Source organism: Clytia hemisphaerica, unplaced genomic scaffold, assembly GCF_902728285.1.
Source record: "Clytia hemisphaerica strain Z4C2 unplaced genomic scaffold, Clytia hemisphaerica genome assembly, whole genome shotgun sequence".
Classification (NCBI taxonomy): Eukaryota; Metazoa; Cnidaria; class Hydrozoa; order Leptothecata; family Clytiidae; genus Clytia; species Clytia hemisphaerica.
The window spans coordinates 930297-953123 of NW_027103657.1; the positions used below are offsets into that span (position 1 = coordinate 930297).

At 34.5% G+C, this 22827-nt stretch overlaps 1 protein-coding gene across 6 annotated transcripts; it reads left to right on the forward strand.

Moving 5' to 3' along the window:
* Positions 1-5495: 5495 nt before the first annotated feature.
* LOC136803248 (cAMP-dependent protein kinase type II regulatory subunit-like) lies at positions 5496-21479 on the forward strand. 6 transcript variants are annotated; one of them, XM_067059974.1, is made up of 2 exons: positions 5496-5634; positions 20224-21479. In XM_067059974.1, exon 2 carries the CDS (start codon positions 20343-20345, stop codon positions 21351-21353), a length of 1011 nt encoding a protein of 336 aa, XP_066916075.1. In that variant the 5' UTR covers positions 5496-5634; positions 20224-20342; the 3' UTR covers positions 21354-21479. The 6 variants fall into 6 exon arrangements, with proteins under 6 accessions (XP_066916075.1, XP_066916076.1, XP_066916072.1 ...); XM_067059975.1 differs by lacking the exon at positions 5496-5634 and adding an exon at positions 6532-6604; XM_067059971.1 differs by lacking the exon at positions 5496-5634 and adding an exon at positions 9929-9991.
* Positions 21480-22827: the final 1348 nt, after the last annotated feature.

Genomic DNA, 22827 nt, shown 5'->3' on the forward strand with positions numbered 1-22827 from the left:
GTACAGTACTGGTATCTAAGCTGCCAAACATCCAGCATCAATCAAAGCACCACACCAGGACCAGACAGACCAGAGCATTTCACTTTTTGTGCACGATTCATCCGTCGCAGCTGTATCTACCATTTTAGCTGTGAAGATAGTTTGAAGCCAGCAACCAATCACATTGCGTCTTTAATTTGAAATACGTCATTTTTTATATCTGCGGATTTGAAACCTTCTCCCCCTCTTATGGTTGAATGGTGCGGTGCAGCCGCCTTCAACCTCTCTTTATATTTTAAGTTCTACGATTTATTCTACGGTTTATGTACTGTGACTATGCTCTAACGCACTATGACATTCTATAACTACCTTAGTGTGTTTTAATGTTGAGCACGACTGAGTATCAAGTTATGTTTGCAAATACCTTGGCCCGCCGCCGCTGCATGCGCCGCCGCTAAAACGCCGGTGGGGGACCTAGGCTGCTTGCATCCTCTAACGAATTGCGGTTTTGTAGAGGTCTGCGATTTATAGAGAAAACCACAAAAATTCGTAGGATACTCCCGTATTATAGCCCCCCCCCCTAATAATCGCATAGCATAACAACAAGGAAGGAGCAAGATAAGGAAGGAAATCTGATTGGTAATCAATCGTACCATCAAGCAGACCTTTTATACAAAGACTTTATGAATATGCCCGATTGAAGAGCAACTAGATCATGAGCAACAATGCGGCTTCCGACCTAGACGATCCTATCGTCTACACAAGATCACTAAAAAAGGGAATAGTTTAGGAGAGGCGTGATAATTTCGGGTGGAGTCCCGGGGGGGGGGGTACTAGGGTTGCGAGCTGACGGGGGGGTGCCGCCCGACTTTCGAACTTTGGACCCTTACCGGGACTAAAAAGGAGAAAACAAAGGAAAATTTTGGGAATTTTGCGACCCTTAGCGGGACAAATTTGACCAATTTTGACCAAATTTCGATCTTTCAGGGGGTAAAAAGTTGAAATTTTCCAATTTTTCGACCCTTAGTGGGACTGAAATTTGATTTTCTGATTTTTCCGACCCTTAGCGGGACTTTGGAAGTCCAAAAAAGGTACCCTTAAGGGCGGCACATACCGTACCCTCCATTTGCCTAAGTACCCCCCCCCCCCCCCCCCCCGGGGGTGGAGTAAGCAGTGGCAGAGATGTTTACAGTGTGTTTTGTTCCAAAACTCTATCTTCACAATCAAATCCGCAATTAAGAAAATGAGTGAGCATGGACTGAAGTCGTGGGTGTTATTTCTTGATTTAGTCGAAGCGTTTGACAGAGTGCCCAGAAAACTGTTATGGGGCATTTTACTGAAGTACGGTGTGCCACCTAAACTTGTAAACCTCCTAACTGCTTTACACAAAACATTTTCGGTCAAAATCGACAACAACTTCATCACTGATCTCTCATTAACAATAGTATCGGTGTTAATAAACAAGGGGATGTCCTAGGCCACCCATACTCTTCACGTTCTTCATCACAGCAACCATCAGCAGTTGGAGAATAAAATGTTCTGCCACTCCTTGTGTATTCATGACAAAAAATGATGCTCAAATGACAGGAGATCGTTCAAAGCACGTGGAGAACCAATTTCGTTGCTTGATTCAGAATATGTAGGTGATACTGCAGTTGTATTCGATAATCCTCACGATGCTGTTGTTGAGAGTTCACCACTTTTCTGCTCGCTTTGGTACAGAAATCCATACCGGAGTAACAGAGCCTCGTCAAAGTTCAAAAACTGAATTGCTTTTCTGTGCCAAGGCTCCTTCTCTTTACGAATCCCGAGAAGATTACGATAAAGCTGCGATCTCTCTGACATCGTTTTAACCAATAACCGATACATCCCAATTATCAATCAGTTCGCATATTTGGGAAGTATTATTACAACAAATGGTACGGATGACCTCGATATTCACACGTTTTCGTAAAGCGGGAAATGCGTTTGACGCACTGAGAAAATCGATTTTCAGCTCCTGTAGTAGTGTCGATTATGTCACAAAGGGAAAAATTTATCTTTAGAACCGATTGATTTGTATGTTGTAAAAAAGCAATTACAATGGGCTGGGCATGTAATGCTTATGTCATGGGAAAGGTTACCGAGAAAAATGATATCTTGTTGGGTTCGATCTAAAAGGCCCAGGGGTTGTCCAAAGTTTACATATGGTAGATCTATTTCTAAATGTTTGAAAAAATCTGGTATTGATAAATGTAACTGGTATGTGATTGCCTCTGATAGACTGAGATGGTGGAAGCTGATTAATAATATTTCGTACATTTTATTTTAATAGCAGTTATTTATTCTATAGTTATTTATTTTCATTATTTATTTTGCAGTAATCTCTGACTTAGGTTAGAGCCTATTCCCATTTTTGGGAAGGTGTATGTCTTGTCTTGTCTTAAGAATATGTAGTCTGAATCACAGACCTCTCTACAAAACCGCAGGTAGTATCGTAATAACGAATTCGTCAGTGGATGCCCGCAGCCTAGTTAGAATGCACACCGACCAAACGACCAAACGGCAGCAGACGAGCAAAACAGAGTTCTTTACATACGGAATTGGTGCGTATACGGAACCAGCGAAGTTACACTCTCAAACGCACCTTTACCCCGCCCAATTGCCAAAGAGGACTCAACAAGGCAATCGGGAGTGATAGATACTTGTGTGAGAGAGACACAATTGAATTGATGATTAGAGCCCTCAAGTGAAAAAAGGTATCATAACCAGCGGCACATCTCCGTACCCCTTTTTGCCCAAATAAAATACCCCCGGGCAAGAGAATTACATCAAGCCTGGATGGAGGAAAGTTTGCTTGGAAGAAGAAAAAGGAAAGTGGGGATCAGACCTGATCATCACCAATGAGGAGAGGCGGATCATTAAGTTCGTCGAGTACCATGAAAATCACATACTGAAATCATATTCCTCCCTGTGACGGGAAACATCAATTCTATTCATTCAGCGCACAACCAACGCAGAGAATAAAAGAGTAACCATGACGACAATCCAAGATCTTGGATTAAGTTCAAAGTTGACATTTTTATTCGCGTCGTTGAAAACACAACTCAGAAATGTCAACATCAGGAGTCAGTGATATAGAATCATAACATAAAGATCTGTCTATTATTTTGATTCCATTGAAGTACAATCATGGTTGAAATATATTAAGAATTCCGGTTATTTTAACGTTTTTCAAGATTTAAAGTTCCGCGGCGAGAAAGTCGATTTTGGGCTATTTCTTTAATTTAATCGGGTATTGGCAGACTTCCAGGCTATATTCTGAGCCTTATTAGACTACTTTTGAACTTTTGGATCCTCAGTCTTAAGTCTAGAGTTAAAACTCTACCCTTCGAACCTACTTTAGAGCATTTACAAATCGACTGTGCTTTCAAAACTTCCGGGGGAATTTCCCTTTTTCTCAAATATTATAACCTTGACTGTAGCATTAACATAATTAATAGTTTAGCAATTACTGTTATACATTTTGGAACCGTGTAGAAGATTTCTTTGGAAAGAAACTCATGTCCAATCGGGGTCCAATCACACTTGGACTTGGAGGTTTCTAGGGAATTCGTCAATAGTATACATGCATACTGATACAGTCTGCTAAATGTTAATACGGTAATATTTGCTCTTCAGCTTTGATTCTTTCTACAGTGATTAGATTGACTCATGAGCAATAAAATTTCTTTACTTGGTCGTCAGTGGTTGATTCTTTCTTTGAAAGCTAGACCCTTGATACTCAGGGTACTTGTCGGGAACACCCCCTTCTCGCATACCCGGTAGGATTTTTTCAACCAGTGGCGGTAAAAAAAAACGGACCAAAACTCGATGGGGATTGCTATTCCCATGCCTTTTAATGGTCGGGGATTTGAATTCGATTATTTCCGAGCCAAAAAATTCAGTGGGGATGGAAGAAATGGCATAATACTTTGCAGTAAGTTTTCTTTTTCTGTTTGTTTTTAGCGGGGACAAAAATCAGGGTAAATTTTTCCACTGGGGACGATATTTTGGCCAATTTTTCCAGCTGGAAGGGGTCTGTGAGAAGAAGGTGTCTGGGAGGACAACATTGACAACACACACAAACGTAAAAGGAAACGTTACGATGATCTTGTAGATCAATAACTTGTAGAAGGAATAAGACTTTTTGTTAGACGAATGAAACCTCGCAACCAACCCAGCCAGTACCAGCTACAACTATTATCATGAGTTTGCGCAGACGGATGGCCTCAGTGTGTCATCGACAGAGTAGAGGAGTTGAGTCCGAAACTGGCGAAAATGGCGCATTTCCTCCTGACGACATGATGTTGGTATCCAATACTGGAGCAGACTTGTCAGCAGGTAAACTATTCGACTTCATTGGAAATTATCGGTAAATAAAAATACACATACAAAAGGTGCACATTGAGTAATTTTCATCAACATAAATGGTAGACGATGTGAAAATGTTTTCTAAAAACATATTTAAAAACATTTTCCTGTGACTTTCGAATAATCAGCTAAGATAATCACTAGCATTAAATTTGATTATCTGGTACCGAAATGCAGAAATTTCCATCCGACAATCTAAGGCTCTGAAGGTCGGGAAAATTGGTCCGCTCTCTTTAGAGCTTTGGCGTGGGCGGCCACCAACCCGCCATCGGAATATCAGATAATAAATTTGACCTCTGATAAAAACCCGCCTAGGGTAAGAAAATATTATTTTATTGGTAGGTAAAAATGTAGAAATCCCAGTTTCTTTCCTTTTCTCACTTCACATCAGACCAACATCTAGTGGATGTAACTAAGGCTGTCAAAATTTACGAAAGTTTTAGGATATATCGTTAGGAACATCTTTAGGATATAAAACTTTTTGCCAAGCCAGTACTAAATGTGTATTTCAGGTATTTTTTAGTTCTGGGACTAAATATTGAGTTTCCTATTGAACGCAGTCTCATTTCCATATTCCGAAAAATAGATGTCCGACAAAAGGATAGAAAATTTTGAGTATCGAAAAATAAAAGAAACATATAGTTACAGTTGATGAAAATTTTGACAATCAGAGGGACTTATTCTCATATGAAATACTTTTGAAAATATTTTCCATAGAAATTCATAGAGATTACGAGAAAGAGATTATCAAAACCTTATAATCTGTTGTCAAAATTTGCGGAAAATATTTAGAACACGGATTACCGCACAAAAAATAGAAAGGGATTTATTCACAAAATCTTTTCCCTGTCGAGACACATAAAAAACGAAAAATTTGACTTTTGGAATAAACCGCAAATCCGCAATCTAATCACATAGACAGAATTTTTACGATAACAAAGGAAAAAATAATATTTCTTAATATTTTATTTTTATATCCTTCTTTTTCTTCGTGAAAAATCTTCTTTTTTTCTCATTTTTCTTGTATTTTTTTAACCGCTAATTGGTGTCTTTTTTACTTGAGAACTTTAAACCCTCCTATCATCTATTTCTTATACTGTTTTGCAATCATTTCCGAGGAAAAAATCAGGAGAGAAGCATGAAAGGATAGATTATTTTGTTGGCTTCATATACTACAACATAATTGAACTAAGAACACTCTGTACACTTACCGAGTCGCACACTGTGGAAGACAGAAGACAAAATCCCACTGAAACACACAAGGTAATGATAGTAAAATTACTCGGACTGAAATAAAACTTAAGCTCCTTTCTCTCTCCCTCATTTACGAGCGGTTTTATGTATATTAATCCTTTTGAGGACCAAGAAGTGACTGCCACAAGAACGTTTTGGGTACTGATTTACCTCAGCCTTAGTCAGTCAGGATCTAGACTAGTGAAGCGCACAGGTTATCCAAGCTCAAAATAAAGGAGTTCACATGCTAAAAATAAAAGACAATTCCAAGAAAAAGTCTCAAAAACGGAATCAAGCCTTACCGTAACAAACCGTACTTTGCGTGTTATTTCCACAAAGAAAATTTCGGTACAGGCCACATCCAGATTGTCTGAGTATTAACTAAACATTTTTTAACATCCTCAATTTTCAGGTCAAAACTACGGGTCTTTGCCTCGGACACTATTAAGGGGGTTCGAGCTGCTTTGGATTTCTAAAACAACAGTTAGAGTTTTTGTATTTAAACCTGATCGCAGAGCTTTCTAATAAAGGTTATTAAGATATTTTTTGAGAAGAGAAGAGAAAAAACTTTGTAACAACTAGTTGGATGAGTGAAGACCGTTTGGCAGAACGGTCCGTGATATGATAATGGATCATGTCTAGATTTGATTTGTCATAACACACTGTGTCTGTATAAAAGATTAACCTTTAAAACGGGATTTGATGGCAAAATAAATAAGTTTTTGTATAATCAAACATTGATTAAAAATAAATTAACATCCTGGTTTAAATGAACTTGTTATAAATATCAAAAATTAAAATGACGACAACAGGAATTTTAATCCTTCGGAAAACCATATACTTTTGTCATGCTATCCTTAAACAATGATACATTGTAAGATGGCAGAGTTTTTTTCTCAAGCGTCTACTTTTGAAATATAGTATTATAACTGTAGCTAGTCAGCCATACTTTCACCTTACTTTACTATGGTTTAGGAGCGGGCAAGCAGGCGTTAACAAGGTAAGCCAATTTGAATTTTCACTTTTTGTTGTAAGGACAATTCCATTAAGAGGAATGAAGTTATAAAATTTGATTTCCAAATTAAAATTTTTTTATCTTTAAGAAAAAACTTAGAAGGAATCTAATTTGCAAAAAAAACCTGCTTTGAGGGTTAAAATTTTGGGAAATGCATGAATGATTTGAATTTAGCGGAAATTTAATTTAGATGATGGAGAAAAGAATAAATTTTTGAATAAATTCAAAATTCTAAAATTTCTTCCTTTAAGTTAAGGTAGCTGAATTTCAAACAAATTAACCCTTAGACCACGAGGGACGCGTATATGCGTCTAAAACAAGCCAAAATACAGAGTCTCAGACTTGAGGCCATAGCTCCTGACCACTTGATTTAAAGGGGGCATAAACCGAATGCTTTTAGAAAGAGTATAAAAATAGCTTTCCAATGGTACCAAAACCATCTTCTATGGCACTTTGAGTTGAGTTTTAAAAAAAATTTAGAGCAATTTCAACTTCGAAAAAAAAACAGCGCGCAAAAAGGATCGAATCGAATCGTGAATAGGTGAAAAACCTAAAATAAATCACCTTTACCCTTAATAATAACAGGATAAGAACAATTCAAAGATTCGATGCTTTTCTTCTTCAAGTATACGACATTGGGAACTGAATTTTGATTTTGACGATGCGATGGTTTTAACATTTACCGACTTTTAGCCGATACTACGGACGACTCACTGTAATTGGAACCATTAATGTTATTCGAATCTTTCTTTAATTCACCCCCTTAACTAAATATAAAATTGGCATTATGATTTTGCACAAACAGTCAAAACCAGTCAAAACTAGTACAAACCAATCACCTCTAAAAAAGCTAAATCACTTTTTGGCTATTACAGTCCTTGAAAAGGGGAAGTCATTTAAAATGGGACAATCCAGAGGAATGTAAAAAGATGGAAAAACAGCTTTTTCTGATTACCCAAAGTTCAACGATCACTTCTATTGAAAATTGTATTGTAAAAACGTTGATTAGGTCATTAAATGAAAGTCCAGAAAAGACGGCTCGCCATACAAATCGGACGGTTTCTACATGATTTGACGATGGATTGAAATGAAAATTTGTTTTTCCTTTTTGCCGATTACTAAAGTCTATTCACGATAAGTGTGCACTCTTTTTTCTTTTACCTATAACCTTTGAAGGAATTCTTCAATCTTTATAAATTAGGTATCATTGGAAAGATAATAGTGAGTGGAACAATTTAAAATAAAAAAATCTTTAAAAAATTTTAAAAGTGAAGATGAAAGTGAAGAAGAAAAAAAGGAAGATCTTGTAGAAAAGTGCTATAATATTCATTTTCACTGGACAGATTCTTTGATCTTAGGAGATCATCACTGTGAAGAAATTTTATTAAAATATTTATTAAATATGAAGTTATGAGACAAAGTTAATAAGTGATTGACCCCAAAAAAACGCAAAAAACTGCAGAAAACAGCGTTTTTAGACGTCAATCAGCTTATAACTTTGTTTAATATCTTTTGACTGAATGATTATATTTTTTGAGAATTTTTTTCACAGTGATGACGTTCGATAATCAAGGATTCACCTCAGTGAAAATGATAGTTATAACACTTTTCTACAAGATCTTCATCTTTTCCTTCTTCATTTTCATCTTCATTTTTAGTATTTTTTTTAAGATTTTTTTATTTCAAATTGTTCCACTCACTAATATCTTTCCAATGATACCAAATTTATAAAGATTGAAGAGTTCCTTCAAAAGTTATAGGTAAAAGAAAAAAGAGTGCACACTTATCGTGAATAGACTTTAGTTCAATTTTTAAGAATAAGGAGCAATATTTTTACCAATGTATAGCAAAAGAAATTCTTAATGCAATGATATTAATTTGGTTCTTGTAAAACAGTCAGAAGTCGAGTAAAATCAAGATGAAGTTATAATTTTCTCGAGCTCTAGCTTTCCATATTATGATGCGGTCATGATGCGGTTATATCAGTAGAATCGCTAGGAAATTCTGAGCAAGAAGATACAGGTCCTTTTCGTATAGGAGAGGTGTACCCAAAATATAAGCCCTAAAAGTTTGCGCATAATCAGGCTTGAAACAAAAGAATTTTGTCACAACACGCTAATTATGCAGATTTTTTATAGCGACAACAAAAGAAACCTTTTTACTCGACATAAACTCCCTTAAGGGCAAGAGACCATTTTTCAATTGTTTTCAAGAAGCTGTTTTTCCATCTCTTTACATTCTTCTGGACAACCTCACAAAAGAGTCATTTAAGTGCAAAATGATAATGCCCGTATAAAATACTCTCCGCAATGTACCGTAATTAGAATCTCTCAATAATTCGAAAATAATCATTTTTTCCTTGAAGATCGAATAAGAGATGGTGATCTGCACCCATTAATTTTCTTAATACCAAATGATAGTAGGGGTTTGCTTGCAAAGAGGAACAAAAATGTTCATAAAATATTGGAGATTCTTACTCATACCCCTGTCTCACAGCCCCGATGGAACTTTTTTCCTCAGTGGGGATTTCTAAGGTTAAAAAATCCAGTGGGGATGGTTTTGGAGTGCCATTTTTATAAACATTGAATTTCGAATGGGGATGAAATAAAAGTCAATTTTATAATGGGGATGAAATTCGAGGGTATTTTCCCACCGGGGACGAAACTTTTGCCAATTTTTTCAGTGGGGCTGGGATCCCAGTGGGTCTGTGACACAGAGGTGTTTACCCACATCCTTAACTTCAGACATATGTAGCTTAAAAAGTTATAACCTACTGTAGTGATTCGATTCAAACTTTTACGTAAGGAAAGTAAAAGTAAACGGTACAATAACTTAGGGGTTTCTTTCCAACAGAGCTTTTTTTCTAAAAAATTAGGCTTTAGTATGAAAATAAGATATACAAAATAGGAAGCCATAAGTCACTCACGGCGTTTTTTTTTAATTTTTAATTTCCTCAAATGACTTTTTAAAGAACCCTCTCTCGGTTAGCACACTGCGTACAAAATATGGATTATTTCCTTAAATATTTTTGGACTAACAAAATGTAATATAAAGTTCAACTTTTTCTTTATATGCAAACTTTACTCCATTTGAGACATTCTTATTTGCCCTGGTACTTAACATATACAAAAGTGAACTCCGCTTGGGAAAAGACTGCGTATAGACTGAAAACAAATTTTTCTCAAAATTTTTGTTGAACTGTAGTGGTAAATGAAAAAATAATTTATTAAATTCAAATTATTATTAAAAAATATTCATTATTACATATTTTTGGAAACACGAGATTTTCGGAACAACTTGCTGTCGATCTTATTATTCAGTTGCAAAGGTTATTTATGTCTTGTTTTGGAAAGATACCATCTTGCACAAAAGGTATATACCAGCTTGATTATTCATTCATTTTTAATTATTTTGAATTTTACTTAAAATTTCCTGGCAATGAAAATTTATAGAATCTAAAAAAAACATGTACTTTCTTTTTAGCACAACTTTTTAAGAGCATGATTGAGGCTCAAAAAGAAGAATTTAAGAGCAGCCCAATGGCAATGGCTGAAATGGTTGAATTAAGTTAATTCTTAAAAGCAGAGCCTATAATGATAAGCTTATAGAAATATAATTCTATATTTCCCATAATTCTCAGAACCTGCCCTTATAATAACAAGAATCGCAAAATTGTGACTAAATATTTCCTTAAAAATGAAGGTCATTATTGATATATACTAGCAAGAAGCTGTCGCTAAGAATGCCCCGCAGAGCTTCCTTTCGAAATATCCCTAAGTAAGCAAAATAACGCATGTGTAGATTTTAAATTCGTTTTATCGATAAAATTTAAGTCGGAGGAAGAAAGCTTGGTTTCAACTTTACTTTTGAGATGACATGGGATAGACAGTCGATCACATCTCAAAAAGAGAAGTTATCACTCACATGTTATCACAGTGAAAACGCCAAAAATTCTGAAATTGATTTGATTCTTATAAAGTAGACACTTGTAATAAAAATAAATATGCTCATCTTTTTCGCCATACTTTGTTTACTTTGTAAGAACTAATTACCGAAAGATATATTGCCTTCAATCCGAGCTAAAATCAAGAGTTATTGATTTGATTCTTATAAAGTAAATGCTTATAATAAAAATAAATATGCTCATCTTTTTCGCCATCCTTTGTTTACCTTCTAATAACTAATTACCGAAAGGCATATTGCCTTCAATCAAGAGATATTGATTTGATTCTTATAAAGTAGATGCTTATAATAAAAATAAATATGCTCATCTTTTTCGCCATCCTTTGTTTACCTTCTAATAACTAATTACCGAAAGATATATTGTCTTCAATCAAGACTTATTGATTTGATTCTTATAAAGTATATGCTTATAATAAAAATGAATATGCTCATCCTTTTCGCCATCCTTTGTTTACTTTGTAAGAACTAATTACAAAATAACTTTAACAATTTTAATTTTTTCGGACTCTATGAAAAGAAATCATGTAATGATGACGAAACTTAGGACCTTAGGGCTCGGGATCTCAAGGTCTTAAAATTGTTCTAGTAAGGCTGAAAATATTTCTTTTGTGTCTAATTGCAGGGGTGAATGGAATAAGCAGGGGGGTTGGTACTGGGGATAGAAAAAAATAGCACAATATTTTTTGCAGTGAGGATTTGTTTACTTTATCCAAAAAATTGGAGTAGAATTTTTTCACTGGGTACGATATTTTGGCCAATTTTTCCAGTGGGGAAGGCTTCTCACCGGGTCTGTGAGAAGGGGGTGTATATAAGACAAAATTTGAAATTTTAGTATAAAATGGAGCCCAAATAAGTACCTTTTTAATTTATATGTTGACTCTATCTGGACGATGTGAAATAGATATCATAAAAACAAACATTTAACATAAATATAAAAGTTAAAAGTCACATTGTTAGAAAAGGCAGTACAAAGAGGTCGCATAGGTTTGTTAAGTCCATTCAGCCTTTGTAAATTATATTTTTCGTTTAAACGTTGAATTTCAAAAAGGTCCCCATCAGTTTATACTTTTGACTACAACCAAATAGACTATTTTTTGGGATACAACAGGAGATGGTCGAGAGAAGTTGGTATTAAAGGGCTTTTTGATTTTGTTTTGACACTAAAGTGAAAAACGTAAGGTTAGTATTAAGAACACTTTAATCAAAATACACCTTTTTTTTACAAGAACATCCAAAATTTTGGAAACGTCGGATGTTCTTAACTTTTTTAGTTTTAAACCTAAAAATGTTCTTAACACGTTCTTATTTCCACCATTTTTAGAGCATTTTCCTGAGAAATTGGGTGTTTTAGAATCCCCAAAGCCTTAAATGTTCTTAACTTGTTCTTAACATTTTGGACATCAAAGTCTTATGTTCTTATAAAAAACGTGTATGGTAAGTAGGTTACTATCCAGACCCCTTACCTGACATTTACTGGGTGACCCAGGAAAAAGTTGTCCGAAAAAATGTCCCAGAGTGCTTTGAGTTTTGATTGTTGATCATAACTAAAATATGAGCTATTACTTTTTAAATTTGGCTCACAAGTTCCGAACTTACCGAGCTTTTGATTGAAAATCCACTTTTCTTGGCAAGTATAAAAAACACGTAAAAGAGGAAAGGATATCTAGTTTCCGAAAATCAAAACTCCAAGCATTTTAGAACATTTGTTCGGCATCAAAAAATAGAGAAACGTCTAAACTTTCTCGCGGGTCACTCGTTAGTTAGAATTCAAGATTATCAATAGTCATTAATAATAATGAACCCACGATCTTTTCTTGTCCTGTATTAGGTCTCCCGGGGGGGTTATTCATATGGTTTGATCCACGGCATGTGCCACCCTTAAGGGTAGGTTTTTCGAGACCCTCGAATTTTGATAGAGTGCACTACAAGGCTCTTCTTTAAGCTAGATACACTGTAAGGAGTGTGTTTGGGGGACTGCTGAATTGCAAGTCTGACAGTAAAAATCTGATGTATCTTTATAGTTTTGACTCATATCTATATTTTGCACATTGTGTTGACATCTTGAGCTCATTTCATCAGGCGGCTTCAGCAAAATAACGTCGCTTAGAAATCTAGTCAAATATCGGAAACATTAGCCTGTGAGCTCTTTTAATCCTAAGGCTAGACTAAACGAAAGATTATATTACAAACATGATCTAAACTTAGTAATTTTAAAAGAAAATAATAAATTCGCGGAAATTTATAATAAAGTAGAACTATAAGATTTCCTTAAAGAATGTAAGATGGGATAGATATACTAGAGGGAAAATTCGAACGTTGTCGAAATCTTTGAAAGGTATCATGGAAACTAATATCAAAATTTCTTTGAAAGAAGGCTCTTTCGCTTTTGTTGTCAGTTGAAATTTAATGTAACAGATTTAGCTGTTTTTGGGGTAAAAGCTTTCAAAAAGAAAAGATTGTCGGATGACTTTTGGACTAGGGAAAATTTCTTCACACGAGTAATGATTATGAAAACTTGATAAATGAAAAAATGTGAAAAAAGGAGTGAAATAGATATCAAATATATTGATATAAAGAATTATAAATGATCCATTTTTATTGAAAAAATAATCAAGAAAAAAGTCCAAGAAGTACTGTACCAAAAATCACCATTACAAATGAACGTACTTGGAGTTTACAGTTTAATGATGAAATTCTCTTTCTATACCATTATTGGGAATCAATATTGAGCAGTTGGTAGAAGGAAACAGTAATTCTAGGAAGTTCGTATTAAGTTTAACGTTAGAAAATACCCCTTTGTGACAGGGACCAAGTATAAATTTTATTGCCAGATAAGAAGATGAGATGGAGAAAAGCATTGAGGGCTATTTGAAAAGTGAGGCTCACTGACCTTTATATACTCTGTACCAAGCTATATCCGTCATCTTTGATCGGAGTTTTTTGAATGTGGTCATTGCAGTTTTAAAAATTAACATCTAACGGCGCTACATCATCAAAAGTGTGGAGGAAAAGTGAAGCTCTAGCGCTCTCGATGCATCTACACCGCTATCGAGTAGTGCTAGCATAAGGTTACCAAATAAAAAAAAACTACGATCAAAGATTTTGCTTGACCGAGATTGAGAAACTTGATCCAGGGTACAAAAAGTCAGTGATGGGGGATTGGACATTGAGTTTAAAGCCCATCTCATCCAGAACGCGCCTAGAACGCGCCGCAATCATGACGACGAATTGTATCTAGTGGTTCCTTTGTCCTTAAGGACTACACTATTTGAAATCTAGCGATAGACTTTACTTTCAATCCGGCGTTTGTGTAAGAACCACACGCGGGTATTCTGGATGGGAAATTAAGTGGCTTCATTTCCCATCCAGAAATCTCGAGTCTAGCCCTTCGGGCTTGGAAGTCAATGAGATTCGGTAACCACATTAGAAAAGCGTTCAACGCCGACTTTTTCATTAGGGAGGGGTACCCCTTTGGTCTATGATATCAAGAGGTATATTTTTTTTTCTGCGCAGCAGTGTAGTGCTAGAAAATTCTCTAAATTTTTTGACAAGCAACTTATATCTGATTTTGGCAGTATTAATTTCCATATTATGGTAATGATACTTTCAATCATTCGTACCTATTCATAGCTTACATTTACCCGCCATGTGCAAATGATTAATCTTTATGCTCTGAAATTTTGCACACTATTATTATATCAAATTTTAGAGGAAGAAAGGCAAAACTTTTTTTTGAGTTTTTGAGTTTCCATAGTATTGGGAAGCTTTTTTGCCAAAAAGCGAAAGTTGACCCCCACAAATCCTGCATCGAAAGAACACAAAATTTTGATTAATTCATTTTGATACATTAAACAATACTCAGTCATTTTTCTATCAAAAGTTAATGACTGTTTTTTAAAAATTGTCGATAAAGTCATCACTGACAGTCAACTTCAATTTCAGGGGACACTTCAAAATGCCAAAGCATCTAGATTTTTATTGATGTGGATTTCTTAAAATTTGCAAAACTGTTCTTTGATGAATTTAGAAACTTTTGGCCAAGAGGTAAAAATCCTACCCATAGAAACGGTATCGCTACGAGGCTCGCCATAGTAACTGGGAATTTATTTTGATAATTTCTAAAAATAGTTGATACCGGTGGAAAGAGCTCTCAGTATTTTTATACTAAACATGTATATGCTTTAGCTTGCCTTGGAGAAGCACCTTGTATGTCTTAGTCTATTCAAAATAGAAGATTACCCAGGAAAAGAATTATATCAGAAAGCAAAGTCCAGTCAGAATGTAAAAACCTCATGATGTGTAAAACAGAAAATACCTAGGCGTTTTCATTATAATGAAGGGATGGTGCAATTCTCAGTACTATTTTTTACTTAATTACTGTTTTCTTACTTTTTCATATAAAATGGGTGAGAATATTAGGAATAAGAGGGAATATGCACATTATTCTCTCTCTTTACAAAATCACTCAAATCTCTGATGAGCTGTGAATTGAGATTTTTTCATACTGTGTTATTTTTTATAATTCCCCCCAGTATTTTACAGATTTCCATATTATGCTTTTTTCATTTCATTTTTTTCTGAAATTCCCAAACATATATCATACTTAATAAATTATAAATAGTTAATCATAAACTTGCAACAGAAAAATATATAAAAATATGGAAAACTTAAGGAATTTTATAAGATTTTTTATCAGCCACAAAAGGAAACGGTTTTTTCTATGAAATGAAAAAAAGCCTTAGACGTCATATTGGGGACTCTTCATGGAATATTTTTATTCTTATCTGGATTTTTTTCACAAGACTAGTATTTTTAGTCAACGATATTGAAATAGTTACACTTGACTGGGATAGCCTCCTTAAAGTCCTGGTTATGAGTTGGGAAAAGACCTTCTAGTGTATATGGAGGGAGAGCTTAATTACTATATAGTTTGTCTCAAAATAATAACTTTCGATAGAATCCGACAAGATAATCAGGAGTGGAATATCTATCAAATAGAAAATATTTTAAAAAGAATGAAGAATGAAAAGTGAAGAGGAAAAAGATCAGTTTCTTGAAGGACAGTTGTAATTTCTTGATCATCACTCATTTCTCTTATGATAATTCAGATATATTACAAACTAGACTCTAGATAGAATTTAGACAATTTAGACTCTTTTATAGCAATTCTGTTTTCTCACTGAAAATCCACTGACATTTACAGCGGGTTCATTTCCGTCCATTAAAATTGTTTTTTACTTTACTGAAGTTTACTAGTTCTTTTCTTGCCGCAATTCTAAAGTAATTTTGCAGCTAAATTTCAATTCAATTTCTGCCGGCCGACCTGCAAAGAGGAAGTATCTTTTACCACCTACTTGGTCCGTAAAAACAATAATTTATTTTTGCATCGTCTTTTGATTAAAGTTAAGCTTTCTTTGCTAATGAAAAGTGTGTCTAGATTTTTTATCAAAAACGTCGAGAATGCATCTCAACTTTGAAAGACAAATAATGCCCGCAAACGATCAATAATAATTTTTTGTTGGTATCGTGAAGTGAAAACAGTTGGCGCATTTCCTTCCTTTTGCTGTTGAATCCTTGAATGAAACTTCTGTTATTATCTTAGTTGGAGCATTTATTTATGAATTAAATTAAGCAGTCATAAATTGATCATTTACCTTTGAATGAAGTATGAGATTTTTCAAAATAGAAAAAGAAGAACTTATAACGTTGGCAACCTATTGTTTTTCTGCGGGTACACTTCCTTCTAAACCCCAACATATTTGGTTTTTTCCTAAAGTGGATTGAAATAGAAATGAGGTATTTCATAGCATTGACGATTCGGTTTCGATGACAATTTGAAGTTTCTTTCTAAATAAGAAGGAAAAAAATTAAATAGGTCAATTTTTTGGTGTCACGTTGATAAGACAGTGGGATTTTTCCCGTGGATTAAAAAATAATTGGCAAAATAAAACAGACGCAAAATATATTAGAAAGATTGTGAGGACACAGACTTTTTTTTCACAAGGAATCGAGTATATATTTTCGGGAAACAATTACGAACGAAGAGAATTTTATTTCATTTTCGATTTTTCACATTGTTTTGGTTTGATTGGCAACATTTCAGAAACATATTAGTAAGTAGTCGGGAATAAATATTTATACTTTGTTTGCAAAACGGTTTGAATTATCATAGGACTGGCAGCTCTAAAGAGTTTGTAAATTTCTAAAGAAAAATTTATTAAATTTACTCGAATATTAAATTTGTTTGACTGAATACTGTTTCGCTTGCGTTGTTTTGATGAATTTGTATATGAATGTATTAGGTAAAGATGATGTACAAGGAAACCAAAACCAGGAGGCTATTCTTTGTTAATTGGCTTGCTGATTGGCTAAAGTCCTGGATTTGAAACTGTTGCATTGTCTTGTCCTTTAGAACAAATTAGCTATATACTATTACCAGAGTCAGTCCCGGCACGGGTCTTTTGTGTAACAAAAGGTAATTGTCTTTGAATAAATAAAAATATTTCTTAAGTATCACACCTCGCAACCTCGCTTACGGAAAGAAGACAAGAATTCGTTCCGCTTTTGATCTTACAGTGCTACTTGGTCCGGGGTAAATGTGCGACTCGCACAAGCAACAAAAAAAAAACAATCGCATGAAAATCTAACGTCATCATAAATAAAAAAATTAGAGTCATTTTCGCTTTCGCTTTTAAAGCAAAAACTACGTGGTTTTCTGTTATGAGCGTTCGGAGTTAGTTGTTATTAAAAAGATCATAACGTTACAAATCTTGCTACATATTTTCACGTTTGTAGACTTTGTAAAAGCCATATGATGCGAGTTATTAGTACTTCTTCGGTTGACATTATTTCAGTGCCTCTATATAATTTTGATACGGTTTTTGTCTTTGATATATTCCCGATGTTTAGGCTCTTCTTGATTTCAAAAACTGTTGTAATAAAAGAAAGTCTAAACTCATACGATTTTCACCATACGCTTTCACTAACCCATTACAATATTCTAAATAAAAACCTAAAAAAAAACAAGAAGCCCTAAATTTTGAAACCATCCTTAAGTTTAAGAAGAAAGAAATTAGGTCTGAGGAGAATAAGGTAACAGTGTTTTTTTTTTGGCTTGCGATGAAAAAATTTCAAGGTATTCTCCTGAAAAATTTCTGGGTCGTTTTTTCCCCCTTTTTTCGTGATAATTTTCTTTATCGAAAACGTTTTCGTTCCCCCCTTTTTACAGTCAATTTTCACACCAATAATCAAGTATATATCGAAAAATATCATAATTATTCGAGAGATAAGAAAGGGAAGAGAAAATTTGATCTTTTTCATATATTAGTAAATATATCAAAAATATTTTTTCGATTCTGTTCCCTTTTTGTCATAATTTTGGTTGATTAATAGACCAGTTCTTAACACTTAATTGAAATTCGTAATGAAATTAAGGAGGCGTTAAATTTAATGAATAGGAAGACAATCAGGGAAAAACAAAAGAACATTTTCTTCACTCAAAAAAAATCTATATTGACTTCATATAAAGTCCATAAAAAATAACCCCCATGACTCTATAGAAAATACAGTCGCCAAAAATTGGGTTTCTCCCTAGGGCAAACAACACTCTCAACAAGTGTTGTTCAATTCACTCTAACAAGTAATATTCACAGCTAGAAGACTTTTGATGAAATTTATCGTTGTTAGACCGCCGTTCCAGTAGTAAGATATGGGATAGAGATAAGTACAAATAAGATAAAAGGATGTCGCTTTTTTACTTATAAGAACTAGTAAATTTTGGCTCGTTCTCTGTTGTTCTTGTTTTAAATGCTTCTAATACACTTGATTTCTATACTTTTAAACTTAAAAATGAGCTATATTAAGTCAGCTTTTTCTTACTGATTCTGAAATCAGAGACCCTAATTGTTTTTAATTTGTTCTCGGAGTCAGCCTCATGCTCTTATACTAACATCTTCGAATAGATAAACGTGTTAGGAAAACGGATAAGAGAGAAAAGGACACCCAGACCATGGGGTGTTAGCTTTTTTGTAAAAAAAGGCAACAACTGATCCTGAATAACATTAAGACATTGTGCCTCTCCAATATCATGGCGAAATCCGAAAGTTTGACTGAATGAGAAACAGATACAGATACAGCCCCAATACCTTGATAGAGAAACAGTTTGAGTAAAGAAAGTTAGAGTAGTAGAAAGAAATTTGAGTTGCAAAGTAAGGGGATAATTTTCTTAGTTTTTTAGTTATCTAGTCTAAGATATGGTTGAATAAGATATTGAAGAGTAGGGAGTGGGGGAGTGATTATTCAAATAGGCTGGCATACTAAGTTGTTTCAACGTACATTCAATGTTAGATGCATGTTGTGTGTCAGCAGGGATATGGAAACCAATATGGAAGAAGTTTACTATAGAATTTTCCTAATAATGTTCTCAAATATGATTTTAGATGGTGTAAAGTTATCATAGATTGGTATTATGATTTAACAAGAGAAAAAAATGATTTAAACTTTTAATTTAATGGAATTGATGATTAATTAATTGATCATTTGATTGGCGAATATCCTGATTATAAAATAATTTCTTCAAGAGATAACGCAGGACTCCAGAATATGGGTAATGACTGCAAATTACATACAGGCCTCAATCGATACAGATGTCAAGAAAATTGAACACAACTCAAAAGTGGTGTTGAAAAACCATGGAATTTTAGACAAGAATAAACTTTTATAATAGGGTTTTAGAGTAATGTATCGTCTAGTACATTAAGGGCAGAAACTTTCGCGCTTTTCGCGATTTTGACCCTTTTTCGCGAAAGTTTCTGCCAGGTAAGAAATTAAACCTGAAAAACGCGAAAAATAGAATTTCTTACTCTCTTACTTTTGCGAGTTTTTTGTTACCAAAAAAGGTAAATTTTATATGAATTCGCGAAAGTTCTATCTGTGAAATTTCTGCCAAAACCATAATTCGCGAAACTTAAATAATTCGCTAAATTTTGCAACTTTTTGACTTCGCGAAACTTTCTGCCCTTTAAAGTATAATTATGACTTGTGTTACGGTTTCCCCAATCCCAAAAGTTTATTTAGCGTACAAAAAGGGGCCAAAATTTGGACTGCAATTTGCCCTAATCTTCATCTTTGCCAACCCGTTTATCATGACCCCGTTTTATAATTTACTTAAGTATGTTATGAAAGTCTCACAAATATATTCGTGCAAAATTTATTTTTCGTGAAAATATAACCCACATGGAGGGAAAACGCTATTCACATTTTTAAAGATTCTCACCCAAATAGGTGTCATTTTGGATCTGTTCTATAAAGTGCTTGCCAACATTTGTTCTCGTTAATAATAATAATTCTTTTCAAAGATATCCCCTAAAAGATTCTAAGATTACCCAATTGGTTATTATTCACTAAGAGTGATACCTTTTGACGTAAGATTCTCAATAAAGAAGGGGGCGGACCATTAACACAGCAGATTATAAATATGTAGTTCATCAAAATGGAATGCAACATTTTGAGGGTGCAAGGCTTTTTTCCAAAAGATAACTTTTTATCAAATCCCAACTTTTTTACCAAAATTAAAAAAAGTGTGAAGACTTTTTATTGTTTTCTTCTCAATATTTTCTGATATTTTCTCCATTTTTCTCTAGGCTCCATTTGCGTGAAGGGAGTGAAGACACAAGATTCGTTGACCCGCTGTAAGAAGAAGAAAGGCGACCAAAACGGTGGTGGACCCTCAGAAAGCTTGCTACAGGAGATCAAAGAAGAAATGGGCGGACCAGATATGATGGATGAACCCGCCTTTAAGCCACCACCAAAACGAGGCCGACGACAAGCAGTTGCCGCTGAATCTTACGACCCTATGGCCGATGACGACAAAGACGAGAACGTCATTTTTTACACCAAGACAGACGAACAGTTAAAATGTCTACAAGAGGCTGCGTCGAATATCATTTTCTTTAAGAAATGCGACAAAGAGCAGCGACAAGTCTTATTTAACGCCATGTTTGAAAAGAAGGTTACTCAAGGTGAAACCATAATACGTCAAGGAGATGACGGAGATAATTTTTACGTCATCGATAAGGGAGAATATGATATTTTCGTTAAAGACTCGAATGGTGAAGAAAAGAAAGTCGCCTCTTTGACCGAAGGGTTTTTCGGTGAATTAGCTCTTCTATACAACTGTCCACGAAATGCAACGATTGTCTCCGCGTCCGACTATGGAGTCCTGTGGGGCCTGGATCAGAAAACCTTCCGACAGGTAGTAGTCAAGGCAACCGCTCGTAAAAGAGCTGTTTTCGAAGAGCTGCTAAAAGGAGTCTCAATGCTGGATTCTTTACAAGGGGATGAACTGATGAATTTAACTGATGCTCTTGATGAGGTATCGTACGCTCAAGAGCAAGAAATCATCCGCGAAGGCGACGCGGCTTCGGAGATGTATTTTATAATGCAAGGAAAAGCAGTGGTTCGAGCAATGGATAAAAACACAAAATCACAAAAAGACATTGTTGAACTAGACCGTGGCCAATACTTTGGTGAACTAGCCTTGGTCCTAAAAAAACCACGTGTGGCATCAGTGTTTGCTATGACAGAGAATACCAAATGTGCTGTCTTAGATATCAACGCTTTTGAACGATTGTTGGGACCATGTGTGGATATTATGAAAAGAAATATTGAAAAATACGAAGAAGAAAGAAAAAGACTTGGTATAAACAGTATCAGTGAAAATCAAGAGAATGGAAATGTCACAAAATCAATGACCAAACTAAAAATAAAGTAACAATATGGCAAGACTAATATGCTTCATATTTGGTACGCTGGATCTCCTGTTGGAAATCTGAGCTGAGCTGCATCCCAATAGTTTGGTGAGGTATATCATTTCAGTCGCGAAAATACTTGACTTGAAGATAAATGGTCAATTGTCGTCATAATGACTCTTAGTGGATCCTTTCTACTCATAAAGTCTGAAATCAACATTTATTTTTTCCAATAATTTTCAATGATGCCTTTATTATTTTCAATGTTTTTAGTTTGTAGTCAATTTGAAAATTGGAGGTTTCATTTTTCTGAAAATTTAAAGAAAAAAAATCATTAAAAAAGATTTAAGCGGCTTAAAACCTTTTTTGAGGGTAATGTTTAGATATTGGTGATAACAGCTTCACTGCGGTGAAAAGTCCACCAAAACAACTATTTCTCGAGTAATATTTATTTGTTTATGACCCTTGTAAATTTAGTCGAGGCTGTATAATACGATTAAAAAGTGACTTACTGAAGCAAACTTCCACTTCTTTTCCTTTCCGAATGATTTGTCTTTATGATATCCTTGGTATTTTCTTTTCAAAATAGTGATCCTGAAATATACAAAACATCAAGCTGAGGTAGGCTAGAAAAACAGCTTTAAAGAATTTGCAAAGCGTACAGGTACATCTCTTGATAACCCAGTCCACCACGTACGCTTTTCGAAGGACCCTACCCCTTCAGAGAGTGCATAATCTTTGAATTGTCCCATAAAGGAGTCATAGGAATAGGAGTATTTTGATTCAGAATAACAGCATGTATCCAATGCAATATAAGTCCTCCAGGATAATTGAGATAAAATAATAACCAAATATTTTGAGTACGAAGTATGTAATTTATACCTTCTTATCAATGTTGATAGTTAGTTTATTGTCAATTCTTTGTTTCGTGTTTTTGCTTGATTTTTGTATATATCTGTATTAGAGAAAAAAAATGTATAAAAATCATTTTAAGTATTTGGTTTAAAACCTTCAGAAAGAGAGAGGATTTCGAAGTGAAAGAGACCTAAAACCCAATTCTATATTTCTTTACACTTCTCAACCCAATTTAAAATGGCATCCTATTCACAATTCCATACTCTGCCAAACGGTCAATAAAGGAACTCTCTAAGAAAGGCTTAGTTCTTTAGATTTAACCGCGTTTGGATCCATGTTGTATTGCCACCCAATGACAAACACTTCCGTAAAGGGTTCTAATGCCATTAGAAAACTCCCTTCGGGTCACCTTGGCTAAAGCCTGAAATAAATACAACGAAATAACGACTACAAATTTCAAATAAGTTTGTAAAAATATCTTAGAAAATATAGAGGGTTGATAGTAATAAATATATTGAGATGAATATAGTATCTCAAAATCTATAAATTTCTTATAAAAATATCTTCGTAAAATATAAATTGAAGTCATAAAATGTCATTTATCAGGTTAATGAGACATCACAGGCTTCGCAGAATTCTTTA